Source organism: Prunus mume, linkage group LG1 (assembly GCF_029339155.1).
Source record: "Prunus mume cultivar Tortuosa linkage group LG1, ASM2933915v1, whole genome shotgun sequence".
NCBI lineage: Eukaryota > Viridiplantae > Streptophyta > Magnoliopsida > Rosales > Rosaceae > Prunus > Prunus mume.
In genome coordinates, this window is record NC_142698.1 from 15,490,222 (window position 1) to 15,505,240 (window position 15,019).

Sequence of the window (15,019 nt, forward strand, 5' to 3'; positions counted from 1 at the left end):
AATATTTTTGCTCATCACTTTAACTTAAAGTGTACTGTTATCACTCTTTTCAATACTTGACACATGTTGATAGGCATAACCATAGTTAACTCTTTGCTTTGTATTTGTGAAACCATGGTTATGCCTATAGAAGAGTGGTGATGGTACACCGGTACCTTGGGTTAAAGTCCCGAATGGATGTCTGAATTTTTTTGACAATTAATAGTATAAGATATATAATATTGTATATATATAGAGAACGTAACTATTGAAACTTATCTTGTTTTATAAATTTATACTTTGTATCTCAAAAATCTTAAGTGTGTTTTCTTATGACTTAGATTGTAGGGTTTAATTTAAGACAAAATTGAAAAATAAATAGCTAGATCTTTTAAGTCCTAACTTTTCCTTGATCACCGCCAACATTGAAGTAAGCAATATCATTTCGTTGAACAATTTCAATGTGGAAGGGACTTCGACGTTGAACATTTCGTGTACCATGACTCGCCCACCACGGCTATGTCAAAATTAATAATTTCATGCCCTTTTGCTCATCATTAAGACATGCCTAATCCTTGTTAAAGTGCTAATCATGATTAGTAATACATGTATATAGCATGCATCAATCATGGAACATCAATTTGTCAGCGTCTTTTGCCAAATTCTAAATTTTCTTGTTCCATATATTGGTAACTCATTCTACCGACGCAATTCATATAAAAAAAAGAAACAAGAAAGAAATAAGAAATTAACTGCTCTGGGAGTTACAATATAAGACACTCAAAATAATATTATTATGTTTTCATGAGCAAGTACCTCAATATCTCACTTAGAATTGTCTCATTCATATAGTCAGATCCAGAGTACTTGCCCAGCTCTATCTCCCTCTCCCCATTAAACTTAATAACTTTCATTCCTTCAACCTGCTGAGCTTTGAGGATGGGGGTGAGTACAATGACAAAGACAGACTACTATCAACTTCATGAATATCATCTTCATTATTGTTCCTTGATGTTAGCCTGAGAGAGAGATCCAAATCGAGATCTTCGCAATCCGAAGCCTTTCTTTTCAACGATTTCGACTGATGATCCTCATTCTTCTTTGACGTGAGCTCTAGATTGTTGCTGTTGTTGAAACTTGTGATGAGTTCCTTTGGCTTGTGTTGCACTTGGACATGGGTATTTGTGGGGTTAAGATCAATCAGCTGCTGGCTCAACCTGGCTTGATGTTGGTGCTGAGCTTGCAAGGACTCACGGATATTATATAATTGGCATTCTTGTTTCAGTGTTCGAGCAATCCAAGAAGATTGTTCACCAAATGAACAAGTTGTCAGATAATTGTAAGCACTACTTGAACTCCAGTTGCCTTGAAATCCAGTGCTTCTCGGGTACCTTGGGTTTTCGTAAGCGGTCCAAGATTTGGCATCTCCATATCTTGGGAAGATCAAGAAAGAAAGAAAGAATCTTTTTTGTGAAATTTAATTCCTCATTATGTGTATTAAAATAGTATGAGAAAATATATATATATATATATATATCTAATTTGAGCTTAATTATATGTAAATGGATGAGAATTAGTAAGTAATCATGATTATTGAGGTTTGTTACCTGAAGCTGGTACTGTGGCTTCGGTTATATCCTTGAAGCATGGGAAGTTGGCTGAGGTTATAAATATTTTTATCTCCACATTCAACAAGATGGCCTTGATGATCCGCGAGAACTGTCAAAACAAAGGTCATTTAATTTGTATGAAACCTCACTATATTCGGATTTGGCATACCCAATTAATAAAAACCCTAATTTTTGCAAATCTTGTATATACCTTGGCCTGCGTCGTCAATCTTCTTGCTTCTATACATCTAGTCAATGAAAAAAAAATAGAAAAAATATTTTGTTTCAGAAATTTAACAAGTTAATTGCTTTGTGGTAGGTAGCAATGAACAAATCAGTAAGAAATTCAAAGGTTTTGTTGATCAAATAACCTGTAAATGGCTCTTGACATGCGCAATACTTAGTCCCTTAATGTTCATCAGTTGAAGAACCAACTTTGGAGTAGCTCCTGCACCAAAAATCATTAATTAAACAAAATCATAATAAAATTGAACGGTACTCAATCGAATATTGAAAATTCGACATGAAGCTAACTCACTCTCTTGACCACCAAGCCTCTCCACGGCGTGGATGAAACGGAGATGAAGATCCGGTGTCCATCGGAGCCTAGGCATCTTGGATCTCACATAGGGTCGAACTGAGGCCTTCCTTTGATCACTCTCTTCAACTGTGCTGTTGCTTGAGCTTCCTCCATTGTTTTTTGGCTTACCACTTTCTTCAATATCATCATAATTCTCCCCGCTCTCGCTTCCACCCTCATTTTGTTCACCGGAGGGACTTGTTTTCGAGGAATCGGAGTCGCCCTCCATAGCCTTCTAATTCTAATGAAGGTGAGAACAAGGGTTGATGGATTAATGAAGAGTACTGAAGGAGATAATTAGGGATTAGAGCCTTGTTGGTAGCTCGATTGGGAAGACGATGATGATGACCTTTTTATGGTCTGGCTGCAGCAGCTGCTGTCCCGATTCCTATTTTTTCTTCTTCAGTGAACACATGCTCGGACAGAGAGAAATAGTATTATTTACAACAAAAGAGAGACATCGAAATCCATCAACTAAGCAGGACACAATCAGCTCAGCTCTATTACAATACAAGAGATGCGCGAAACCCTAGAATCATGACAAAAGATAGAGAAACTTGCTATTCTCTCTCTCTCTCTCTCTCTCTCTCTCTGGGAATAGGTAAACGATATTTTATTTACATGTATATATATATATATATATAGATATATATGACATTTAGGTATTTTAATATGATATAGCATAGATGTATGAATGCATGTATGGATGTGATGCAAGAAATAAGATTATATTTCTTGTGTGGAATCCCAGCTCCCATTCCATTTTTATATATATTAATCAAATTCCAACTCGGAATAACTTAGTAATTAGTATGCGTACCAATCAGATGGTATGTAATATTATGTCTTACTTTAAAGAAGAAGAAGAAGAAAAAAAGGACCATGTAATACATGAAAAAGTGGTATATATATAGTATTACACAAGTTGTTTTGAATTTTTCCGTCAAAGACCAAGAAATTCATCTTTTATTGATATATTTTTCACAGTTCAAGTTGAATAAAAGAACTTTCAACTTGTCTTATTTCTTTAAGAGTCATTTTGATAGAAAATAATCTTAATTAACACCACTGATATAAAATTCAAACCTTTCAATAATCAAGTTGAGCAACCACATATTTCAAACAATCTTTTGTATTTAGGACATTTTCTATTGAGAGGGGCAATACTCAACTCACACATTACATATATGCTAGGATTTAAACCTCATGACCTTTCCTGAGGAAGTAATTGCTCTAAATCACTACACTAATCGGCCCTTTGCATATCTTTAATACGTCTATACATGTAAATTTTATAAGCCGTGTACAAAAATAACACAGTGTAAATAACGCAATTACAAAAAATGTTATTTAAAACTCTCATCCCTTGCATGCTTAGTTAGTGTTTAAACATGAAAACTGTAATACTATACTAGTTAGCAGAGATCAATTTCAAAACTTTGATGCAAAATTTTCTTTTCAAAATAAAAAAAAAAAAAAAACAAAAAAGAGGGGGTTAAAAGCTATATCATCAAGGAATGAGTGGGTGGGGCTTGGTTCCAAACTAGATGAACTAAATTGTATGTGTTGTAAAAGTTAGGGAAGATTGCTTTACAGGAAGAAATAAGAATCAATCATTTAAGGAGCAACTCAATGAAGCTTGTTGGGGCATGTGTGATGTGTGTTTCAGCTATATAGCTAGCTGTTGCTGATGCAGACCATAAGCTAACTCCATCCAAAAAGATAATATATAATGTTCTGTATGTATATATGCCTTCCTTCGCGAATCACGGGGATTGTTCCTCCTTGAGATTTGGACCTTGCTCATATGCCACCTACATCTATGTTTCCTCACTGCCTAATTAAGCTTCTTTCTTAACTCCAATTAAGAAAATGAAGGAAGAAAAAACTGAAATTAGTTCAAACAAATTTAAATTCCAAGTTCAATTTCAATTTCAAGTCCTTTTTTTCCCTCCCTATGTTTATATATCAACAAATTCATCTAGAGTTTAGGTACGAAGCTAATGGGAACTCAAAAGTCTATGCTTTTAGGTTGCAAGAGAACTTTTTCATTCCTCCCACGTGTATAGCCATGGCTATGGCATCCATAGGGCCGTGAATCTTGGGGTCAACAAGATAAGGCAACAGCAACTCATTTTTTTCTTTCAGTCACGGGGTTCCTGCAACTAGCTAGTGTTGTAACCGTGGCATATGTCAAACTTTTTATTTATGTATCATGGAATAATTATCAGTAATTAATGTTATGGTTAATAAAGTATATAGCCATCCTACGTATATCTTACGAACATTAACGTCACTTGTATAAGGGTGAATTTTTCGATAATAAATTATCAATCTGAACCACCGATTAGGTACCGATTAAGTTGCTTTATTCAAATTGATAGTTCGATAACGTCACCCCCAAATTAAACAAATTATATTGGGAATTGATGTGTTGAGGAAAGAATGTATAATAACCTAATTGATTCAATCAAATTTCTTTTTGAAGTCCATACTTGAAGTTGAAAGAAGGCCATAGCTAGCTAGAGAAAGAAAAGATGAGGACAAAAATTATACACCAGCAGGCAGCAGAGAGAGAGAGAGAGAGAGAGAGAGGAAAGCCCTACAGAATACAAAAAGATTCACTCTCCAACACTTAGCCTGTGAGGTCAACGCCCAACAGTTCTTGTGTCTCTTTTTCTTCGCATTGATACATATTTTAAGCCATTTGTTTAATCTGCATGAGAATACGTGAGCCCTATTAATGCGGATCTAACCCATTATTTGAGAATGAGGATGTCTGTCTTCTTCTAGGGTTCTCTCTGCTCCCCCCAAATTTTTTTTAGTCATTTTATTCGCACCATGCAATATTCTAATGCATGCCTGCGTGCTATATGCCAAGCATGCATGGTCTCCACTGCACCCTATCATTTCCATGCTAGCCGGCCTTTAAATATTTATGCAAGTTTCAAAGAAGTTTCACAACTGCCTGCTTCGATGCTTATTGGTAGGTGATTAATTGGTATTTCCCATCTGTATTATTAAAACGTATGCTGCATTTACATGTACACCATGCAGCTTTTTATAATTATAATTAAACTGCTGGGGAAAGTTGGACCTTTCATCAAGGTCTTGCCCTTCATTCCCCTATATAATTATATGCCACTCAATGAGTGACAAATTATAATTTATTTTTCTTTTTGGTCCCTCATGGGGACTTAAAGTCCCCAAACATACACCCACCATTTTTAATTATATTATTTTGATGACAAATTTTCTCAATATTATCCACCAAATCTATACATTAATTATGCATTCACATATACATACAATATATTTTAAATCCAAATTATCTAGCTTGATGAATTTCTTGTCTAAATCTACGATCCATATTGATTGTTTAGCAAAATATTTTGATATTGATTGATGGTGTGTTTGCCTTAAATTAATAGAGACTTGGAGTTCAAAAAAGAACAGAGGACGTTATATGCTTTATCTTTACTTTATATTCATCTCTATGGTATGGGCAGTGACCTATTAAGGAATAAGGAAGTGCAGTTGCACTTTCCTTCACCGGAAAAACTATTGTATGTGCTTCAAATTGCCCTTTTGCTCAACTGCTGGTGGTGCACTTCATGTGTACAAATTACCTTATTTCCATTTTCAGTATTTAAGTAAATGTCTTTGTCCTTTTACTTTCATTTACTTTTGTATTACTCCATTTACTTAAGTTTACAATGTAAATAAGGAAGTATCCTCCATTTGGATTAAAAATACTAGAAAATCAAATTCTCACCAAATCAAAATATGAAAAATCGATTTTAGTGCAAAATACAATTTATGTTAAAAATGATGGCTTATTAAGTCAATATATACTTCATACTAAAATCTCATAAAATCAAGTTTTCTTATTTGATGTGTAAGGAATAAAAGCAACAAAAAATTATCTTAAGAAAATGATTCTTCTGAAAAATCATTTTTCATACTCAGTCAATATTTTTACATAAAACAATTTTTCATGTCTGATATGAATACATGAAGGGACCTAAGGTCAATTTAGGTAAAAAACCTAAATGTTCAATCCACAAAGAGTTTTTAACCTTTTAAAATTGCACCTCTGTAAAAAAAATCTTGGGTCCACCAGTGGGTATGTGGAGCCTCTTGATATCATTTTTTTGGTAATCTTATATTATATGTAAGTTTGTTATCCTTTTCAATTTGATTCATCCTTTCGTTTCACAAAAAGGAAGCGAAGAAAAATGAAAATTCTCCATGCAATGTTAAATATTACATAGTAATAGCTAAATGCAATATTAGAAGTATATTATGTCCACTTTTGGTATGCAATATGTCATATAGACTTCCCTCTATGCGTTTTTAAGAAAAGCATATTCCACACTGGCCCTCTTGTTATATACAAAGATATTAATACATAGTAATATAATGTAAGGGGGACATCATCATGAATTTCTTTGCCAAATTATACACGATTAGAAAAAGACCCCTTGCATGATTTTTATGTACACAAATCTCATTTCTGTACCATCGACTATATAAAAATTGAGAAATATGACAGCAGAATATAACATCAATAGTACATATATTATTTTTATATTATTTAAGTTGTGTAAAGATTGGTGTTGTATTATATGAGTCTATTCACATCTCAATACGTACGCATGGTTGGCAGAGCATGTGAGGAAAAAATAATTAATTACTTAAATATGATATATTATATTCCCGTCAAAGGAATGAGCCATTGTCTCCCCTTGATGCACATCTCATGGAACCCACGTATACGGTATACCTATCCTTTCTTTGTCTTCTCCCTCTCAGTCTTATCTTTAGAAATCCCAACTTAAATTATAATTTATGTGTGAAATTTTGAAAAAAAGATTAATGATAAAACAAAAGTTAATGTGTGTTTTATTCCTGTTAAACACGTATTTAGGGCATGCATTATATTTTTATATATATATATCAATGTATGAACTCTTGAAAATGTCCACATCAATATGCATCACTAATTACCTACTAAAATTCTAATTACATGTAAAAATATTGCCTCGACCTCCATGCATTGAGAGTGATCGGTCAAATTTTGAATGGTTTACCTACACATCCCTTAATTAATCCAAGATTACTTGCGCACACTTTGACATATTCTTGGATTTATAGAAACATTTAAATCAGGCTGCGTACAAGCAATTGGACATGACTAATGCCCTTAAAAAAAATAAAAAAAGATCCTGTCGTTTTAACCCTAATTAATCAACCGACGAAGCTCAATTTAGTAGCTCACGTGTCAAGACTAGCTCGTAGAGTCGTAGGTAAGAACTTGTCCTTAATTACAAAATCAACTTGCAAGAGAACCATGCCCAGAAATCTTTTCTTTCTTCAATCGAAACTTACATATCAACTGAAACTTCTCTTGCCTTTGAATGTGTAACCTAAAACTGAATTTTTCGGCACCATACAACTTTGTCCATCAATCGTCTCAATTTTGAATATATTGAACTTTAATAATTGGAAGTTGGGAGGAAAGATATAGCCATGGATTCTTGCTAGCGACATTAGTTAAAGTTTGAACTCTTCCTTTTCCCACCTAATAAAAAATTGCTTCTCTCTGAATAATACAAAGTAAACCCATGCTCCATGCACATATAAATTATGTATAAAACTCCAAATGTCAGAATTATATACATTCTTTTATGCATAGAGACTAGAGAGATTCATTTTGTTCATCTCCAATTAGATTGATTAGTCGCCACCACTACCATGTCTTGCATTCTCCCAAATTTTATTTCCCAAACAAATGGCAGCCCATTGTCCTTATTCTTCATAGTCAAATGTCGACACCTAATTCCTTGCAATGCATGCAACTTGTTTTTGACCCATTTGGAACAATATTTTCAGATGCGGTCCACCTAATACCTACATTTATTCTTTCCTACTTGGACACGATTGGTACACACCCACATCTCCTAGCTCCCAAACATTTATATAAATTATGTGTAGACTTGCGTAGAAAGCTATAGCTTGTCCTTGTTATTTAGTTTTCTATCTTTCTTTAGATGGGATGGGCACTAACAATTGGGGACTCATAACAAGACACCATATGACCAATACCAAGACAAATTGATCTTGCGTTTTAAGTGATTGGGGTGGGGTGTCTCAGAAAACACTCTGTTTTGTGACAAATGTTGCTCCCACTCTGTTTGAAGTCCGATGGTTTGGGGATACTGAAACCGAATCTGGTTGGATTAGGTTGACCGGTTTGAAATGTTCAACCCTACTCTGTTATGTACCTAATAATTGGCCAATGGAGCGATAATATGGGTGTGATCAAATCCCGTTTACATAAAAAATTCAAGGACCACACAGGCTTTGACGCGTGGAAGATGAGTAAAGGCCCAACACTGGCATTGGAGCACTTAAGCCCAATATTGTCGTGCCACGTTAGTAAGTTGTAGCAAGAAAAAATTGCGGATTGTAACCCACTTAACCAGCACAACGAATCTCCGAATCTGACGAGCTATTCCCTCGCATGCGAGCCTCTAATGACATGTCCGCTGCTATAAAAACTAAGCCCAACTCTCAAGCCAATGCATGAACCACTTAATCAAGCCCAAATTGCAGATTCCGTCAAATTAATTGATGTAGATAATATGCAACTACTACATGTGAGGACACTTTTATCGCTTTAAAATATTTGTAATGAGCCGAAAATGTGATAATTTCGTCAATCTTTCTTACGAATTTTAGCTTGCAGGACTGGAATTAAACTTCAACACTGTAATTTTCAAAGTTAAACCGACGAGAATAAAAGTGGAAAAGATGTGAAATGTAATAGTGTAAAAAGTTGGATTTATGAATGAAGTCAAAATGTTAGATTTCATGTTAGAAAAAGAAGTTTCTTTTTGATTTTCACATCGTAGGGGCAGCAATTAAAAATAAATAATTAAAAAGGCGGACAACCAAGTTCCATGAATCCGTAGCTCGGCTGATCTGTCCCTCACTTACGCGCCATTTGGGAAGCGTGGGACGGCAGCTTTTCATTTTTGAAAAAGTCCGGGAGATGCGGCTCTGGAGATAATAGATTGATAATAATTTCCAAAATAAAATACAATAATTTTGACGCAATAAATAAACCAGATTGGGAAAATTGGAAAAATGGCATAAACGACAGGTAGGCCCGACTTTAACGCCTCTCCTCCTCTTCCTCCTATGTCGTACAATAATGCTTCACACAAATATATCACACGACATTCAACATACTTTACTCTGAACCACTAACTGTCGTTTTCTATCACCCTCTCTCTCTCTGGCTCTCTCCCTATCACAGAGATTAACATTTCTGTAGAAATTATAGCAGCACACAAAAATACCACTTACAGAAAAAAAAAAAAAAAAAAAAAGAAGAAGAAGAAGAAGAAAAGAGGAAAGGTCATATTTAGACGGACAAGACAAGAATAATCAGAGGAATATATTAGACCTTGTTTTTTTTGAGAGAGAAAATAGAAAGAGAGAGTGGCCGTTGCAACGGCCACCTTCACCCCTCACCCTCCACCTCAACATTTCTGGCTGGAATTGCAAGTCAATGTAAAATTTCATCTCAATCAATCCATCATTCCTCTCTTTCTCTTTCCCCCAAAAACAAACAATATCCCATCCCCCACTTTCTCTCCATTTTCTCGGGAAAAAAAACAAAACAGAAAAAAAAAGAGACGCCTCCCCAAAAAAGAAAAAACCCAGAATTTTTTTTGTGATTTTCCCAGCCTCCAATTGGCCTGGCCTGCTGCATCACCATCGTTTTCACCATCAATTTTGTGTTTTTCTGGGTGCCCAAACGGTGGTGATTGCTGGGCATGAGGTAGATTTTTTTTAAAAAAAATATTTATTTAATTCTTGAGTTTTCAGTTTTTCATTTTCTTTTTGTTCGATTGTAGAGTTTTCCATTTCGAGGGTGGTTTGGGAAACTTGAAATTATTGTACTTTGAAGATGCAAAACAATATATTTACCACAATGCGTAGCTTGAAGATCATGGATGGGTGTAAAGGAACTCAAGTTTTCGCCATTAATCCTTCGGGAACCACCACCACCACCACCAACAATGGCGGTAGTGGTGGTGGTGTAGGAGACAAGCTTCTTCATCACCTCCAAGACCATCTCCGGGTCAACTCCACTCGATCCAGATCGAGCCGGAGCAACTTGAGTTTCCAATCCCCAAACCCAATCGCCAACAATCTCGTGCTGGAGACTCTTCTCCCCTATGGCCTTCCCTCTTCCGATCTCCTCGAGCCCCAAATCGAACCCTCCCTCAAGTCCGTCGATTTTGTCGAAACCCTAGCTGATGTCTACCGTAGGATTGATCATTGCCCCCAATTCGAGAAATCCAAGATGTATATGGAGCAATGTGCTATATTTCGGGGTCTGTCCGATCCAAAATTGTTCCGACGGAGCCTCCGGTCGGCCAGGCAGCACGCGGTGGACGTACACACGAAGGTGGTGCTAGCTGCGTGGTTGAGGTATGAGAGGAGAGAGGACGAGCTTATTGGGTCGTCGGCAATGGATTGCTGTGGTAGAAATGTGGAATGTCCTAAGGCTAGTTTAGTTTCTGGGTATGACCCTGAATCTGCTTTTGAGTCTTGTATTTGTTCTCGGGCCCCTGGCGGGGAAGAAGATGACACACCTCGCCGGGAAGAAGATGACAACCCTCGCGGGGATGAAGATGACGATGACGATGATTTTGTGATGGTGGGGGATGAGGAATGTTCGACTTCGGAGGAGGATGGTAATATGTCGTTTTGTATTGGAGATGCTGAGGTTAGGTGTGTAAGATACAAAATTGCCTCGCTTTCTATACCTTTTTATGCAATGTTGTATGGCAACTTCAAGGAGAGGCGAAGGGAGAAGATAAATTTCACGCAGAATGGGATCTCTGTGGAGGCAATGAGAGCAGTGGAGATTTTTAGCAGGACTAAGAGAGTAGATTATTTTGATGTGAGGATTGTTTTGGACCTTCTCTCTTTTGCAAACAGGTTTTGTTGTGATGATATGAAGTCGGCTTGCGATTCTCATTTGGCATCTCTGGTTTGTGAACTGGAGGATGCAATGCTGCTTATTGACTATGGATTGGAGGAGACTGCTCATCTTCTAGTGGCAGCTTGTTTGCAGGTGTTTCTGAGAGAGCTCCCCAGTTCATTGCATAATCCTCATATGATGAGATTATTTTGTAATTCAGAAGCAAGGCAAAGATTGACTATGGCAGGGCATGCTTCTTTTATTTTGTATTATTTCCTCAGCCAGATTGCCATGGAGGAAGACATGAGATCGAACACGACGGTGATGCTTCTAGAGAGGCTGGGAGAGTGTGCCACAGAAAGTTGGCAGAAGCAACTTGCATTCCATCAGTTAGGTGTGGTGATGCTTGAGAGGAAAGAATATAAAGATGCTCAGTGGTGGTTTGAAGCAGCTGTTGAGGTTGGTCATATTTATTCCTTGGTGGGTGTTGCAAGGGCCAAGTTCAAGCGTGGTCATAAGTATGCAGCGTACAAGCAGATGAACTCTCTCATTTCTGATTATACACCGGTTGGGTGGATGTATCAGGATCGATCTCTGTATTGTATTGGAAAGGAAAAGATGATGGATTTGACAACTGCTACTCAATTGGATCCAACTCTATCTTATCCATACAAGTTAAGGGCTGTTTGTCTGTTGGAGGAGAACCAAGTTGAAGCAGGTATCACAGAGATCAACAAGATAATTAGTTTCAAGGTCTCCCCTGATTGTCTTGAATTGCGGGCTTGGTTTTCAATTGCCCTAGAAGATTTTGAAGGAGCTCTCAGAGACGTCCGAGCACTCTTGACTTTGGACCCAAATTACATGATGTTTCATGGAAAAATGCACGGTGACCATCTGGTAGAGCTGCTCCGCCCTCTTGTTCAACAATGGAGTCAGGCTGATTGTTGGATGCAACTATATGATCGATGGTCCTCTGTTGATGATATTGGTTCTCTAGCTGTTGTACATCATATGTTGGCAAATGACCCTGGGAAGAGCCTTCTACGCTTTAGGCAATCTCTCCTTCTGTTACGGTAAGTAGGAGAAAGTGGCACTTTACTTCGATATTCTCAGTTATACTGCATTTTCTTATTATTTTTTTATGTTAATTTTTCTGTTGATTATAATTCTGTACATTCTTTTCTTTGTTAATATGCATATTACCATTTTCCTGTGAAGGTCTTAATCCAGGCCATAACATCTTAAGTTCTTGACACTTGTAGAACTTAATTCACTTTTGATTAATTGGAATTGTATGTGCCAACCTACTATCTGCCTATATTGCATGCTGGCAGAACTCTAAGCCTCTTCTGATCCTAAGATGTATCATACAGAAGAAATAAGCCATTTAATCCAATTGTTAGTGCTTTTTGGTTGTCCTTAGTTGCTATATTGTTCTGTTTTAGCAGCATCTCTGATGGTCCTGAAATTCACAGGTTAAATTGTCAAAAGGCTGCTATGCATAGTCTGCGGTTAGCTAGAAATCATTCTAGTTCTGAGCATGAACGGCTTGTCTATGAAGGATGGATATTGTATGACACTGGTCATCGTGAAGAAGCTTTGGCAAAGGCAGAGGAGTCCATTTCTATCCAGAGATCATTTGAAGCATTTTTTCTTAAAGCGTATGCTTTAGCAGACTCAAGTCTTGATTCTGAGTCCTCAACATATGTGATCCAGCTTCTGGAGGAAGCACTTAGATGCCCTTCAGATGGCCTTAGAAAAGGACAAGTAAGTTTCATCCTTAGAATAACTTTTTGGTCCTGATATTCTGAACTTCAATTTTATTCAGATTGTTAACTCTGTTATCCTGCAGGCACTAAATAATTTAGGAAGTGTGTACGTAGATTCTGATAAGCTGGATCTTGCTGCTGACTGCTACACAAATGCACTCAACATTAAGCATACACGAGCACATCAGGGTCTAGCACGAGTATATCATCTTAAAAATCACCGCAAAGCTGCATATGATGAGATGACGAAGCTGATAGAGAAGGCGCGAAACAATGCATCAGCTTATGAGAAACGTTCAGAATACTGTGACCGTGACATGGCAAAAAATGATCTAAGTACGGCTACACAATTAGATCCCCTGAGGACGTATCCATACAGATATAGGGCAGCAGGTATGTTGTTACTATGGTTATTGTTTGTTTAGTACATGGCTTTTAAATTGGAAGTCACTGTTTATAGTTAGTGCTGGGAGGTGAAACTGCATCAATGGTGATATTGTTACTATATAAATATACAGAAATGATCATTATTGATTCCAAGTCCTTGGGCCTTAATTTAGTTATCAGCTGTTATGCGTCAAATGAATCACCTAGAAACTAGAATCTACACATAGCTAGGTTTTCAAGCTGATGAGCCGGTGATCCATTCTGTTGGCTGGAGTTTCAATTGCTATGGAATTGAACAGTTTAGAGGGCTTTATTTCAGGTCCTTAGAACCGAGTTTTTTTCCCCTTTCTCTTTTTCAATCACCTTTGTTTAAGTTTTATCTGTCTAAACATTTTGACTCGTTTTTATTGAGCCTAAGTTACATGTCTATCTGGGCGTTCCCCCTCGTGCCCAATGTTTGAAGTTGTATTATACACAATAGCTAACTAGTACATCTCTGTTTTATTGTTCTGCAGTAGGATTTGAACTGAACACTGACAGTTTAAATAGAAATCAGCATCCTGATTCCTGATGTATTTGGCAACATGAAATTTGTCATTAAGTGACCAAACTTACTATTAAAGAAGGAAGTATATAATTTAAGATAGAAAAAGAAAAAAAAAAAAAAGAAACTGAACATTTTCATTTTGACATTCTGGTGGAACCTAGGTTTGGTCTGTTATATGCTTCATATGATTATTTTATCAGTTGTACAGTGGTGACCCCTTGAATTCCTTATGAAAAGTGTCTATGGGTGTGTGGAAAACATTCTGAACTAACATGGAAATTATGGCGACCAGTTTTGATGGATGACCACAAAGAAGCAGAAGCTATAGAAGAACTAAGTAAAGCCATTTCTTTCAAACCGGACCTGCAGCTGCTACATCTTCGAGGAGCATTTCACGAATCAATGGGTGACTTTGTCTCCACTGTGCGAGACTGTGAAGCAGCCCTCTGTCTTGATCCCAACCATGCTGACACTCATGATCTCTATGCTAAAGCACGGGAGCGCGTTAATGAACAACTGAAGTGAGAGAATCACAGAGCCATTATTCTTTATTGTATGGAGGCAATCATGCTGTTGCTAGCTGATTCTTTTAATGTGGAAAAGGCCAGCAATTGTCAGCATAGGTGCTCCTTTGGATTTTGTCTCTAGAAATCTACAATTGTAGATTTCCATGGCTTGAAGAGTGGAAGCCAGGAAAGAATTTGGATTCATAAGGAAGGAAAGTAGAGGAGCAAGATAGCATGTAAATATCAACTGTTTATTGATTGGATCAATTTATTTAAGTAGAGCAGAGACCTGCTGCTGCTACTGTCTGATATACTACTCCAGCAAAGACGGGAGCAGAAGTAAACCACGGCGAAAAGAATCTTGTACATGATATGTAAGCTTGTGATGCGTGTTTGTCCAATTTAGATGTCTACTTTGTGTTGTTTTCGGCCAAGCGGTTTGCAATGTGTTCTAATCTTTATCATTCTGTTCTCTCATTCGTTGTATAACCTTCGTGGTTTTCCATTATGACCGACACGAAAATGATTTATTTTTACAGAGGCTTAATGGGGCCAAATTCAAAGCCAGTTCTGCATTTTCCAGTTTTTGAGGACTCTTTTCTATTTAATTTCCCCTTCAATTTATTAATAGTTTTGG

The 15,019-nt window shown here is 36.8% G+C and overlaps 2 protein-coding genes across 3 annotated transcripts; one reads left to right on the forward strand and one right to left on the reverse strand.

The window, feature by feature from the left end:
* Positions 1–714: 714 nt before the first annotated feature.
* LOC103341420 (uncharacterized) lies at positions 715–2,756 on the reverse strand. The gene is made up of 5 exons (XM_008244936.3): positions 2,128–2,756; positions 1,961–2,037; positions 1,801–1,837; positions 1,587–1,698; positions 715–1,412 (listed from the first exon to the last, which is right to left on the reverse strand). The coding sequence occupies exons 1-5, from the start codon at positions 2,396–2,398 to the stop codon at positions 890–892; spliced, it is 1,020 nt and encodes a 339-aa protein (XP_008243158.2). The 5' UTR covers positions 2,399–2,756; the 3' UTR covers positions 715–889.
* Positions 2,757–9,603: 6,847 nt separating this feature from the next.
* Positions 9,604–14,964, forward strand: ETO1 (tetratricopeptide repeat (TPR)-containing protein). Of its 2 annotated transcripts, XM_089052788.1 has the most exons (5): positions 9,604–10,021; positions 10,098–12,246; positions 12,649–12,940; positions 13,026–13,335; positions 14,169–14,964. In XM_089052788.1, exons 2-5 carry the CDS (start codon positions 10,151–10,153, stop codon positions 14,399–14,401), a joined length of 2,931 nt encoding a protein of 976 aa, XP_088908914.1. In that variant the 5' UTR covers positions 9,604–10,021; positions 10,098–10,150; the 3' UTR covers positions 14,402–14,964. The 2 variants fall into 2 exon arrangements, with proteins under 2 accessions (XP_088908914.1, XP_088908910.1); XM_089052784.1 differs by having other exon boundaries at positions 9,665–12,246.
* Positions 14,965–15,019: the final 55 nt, after the last annotated feature.

Coding starts and splice junctions, on each gene's coding strand:
- LOC103341420 (XM_008244936.3), bottom strand. CDS start 2,398: ATGGAGGGCGACTCCGATTCCTCGAAAACAAGTCCCTCCGGTGAACAA. Junction 1,838..1,960: donor ATGTCAAGAGCCATTTACAG/GTTATTTGATCA, acceptor TTCATTGACTAG/ATGTATAGAAGCAAGAAGAT. Junction 1,699..1,800: donor GATTGACGACGCAGGCCAAG/GTATATACAAGA, acceptor TTGTTTTGACAG/TTCTCGCGGATCATCAAGGC.
- ETO1 (XM_089052788.1), top strand. CDS start 10,151: ATGCAAAACAATATATTTACCACAATGCGTAGCTTGAAGATCATGGAT. Junction 12,941..13,025: donor ATGGCCTTAGAAAAGGACAA/GTAAGTTTCATC, acceptor GTTATCCTGCAG/GCACTAAATAATTTAGGAAG. Junction 13,336..14,168: donor ATACAGATATAGGGCAGCAG/GTATGTTGTTAC, acceptor TATGGCGACCAG/TTTTGATGGATGACCACAAA.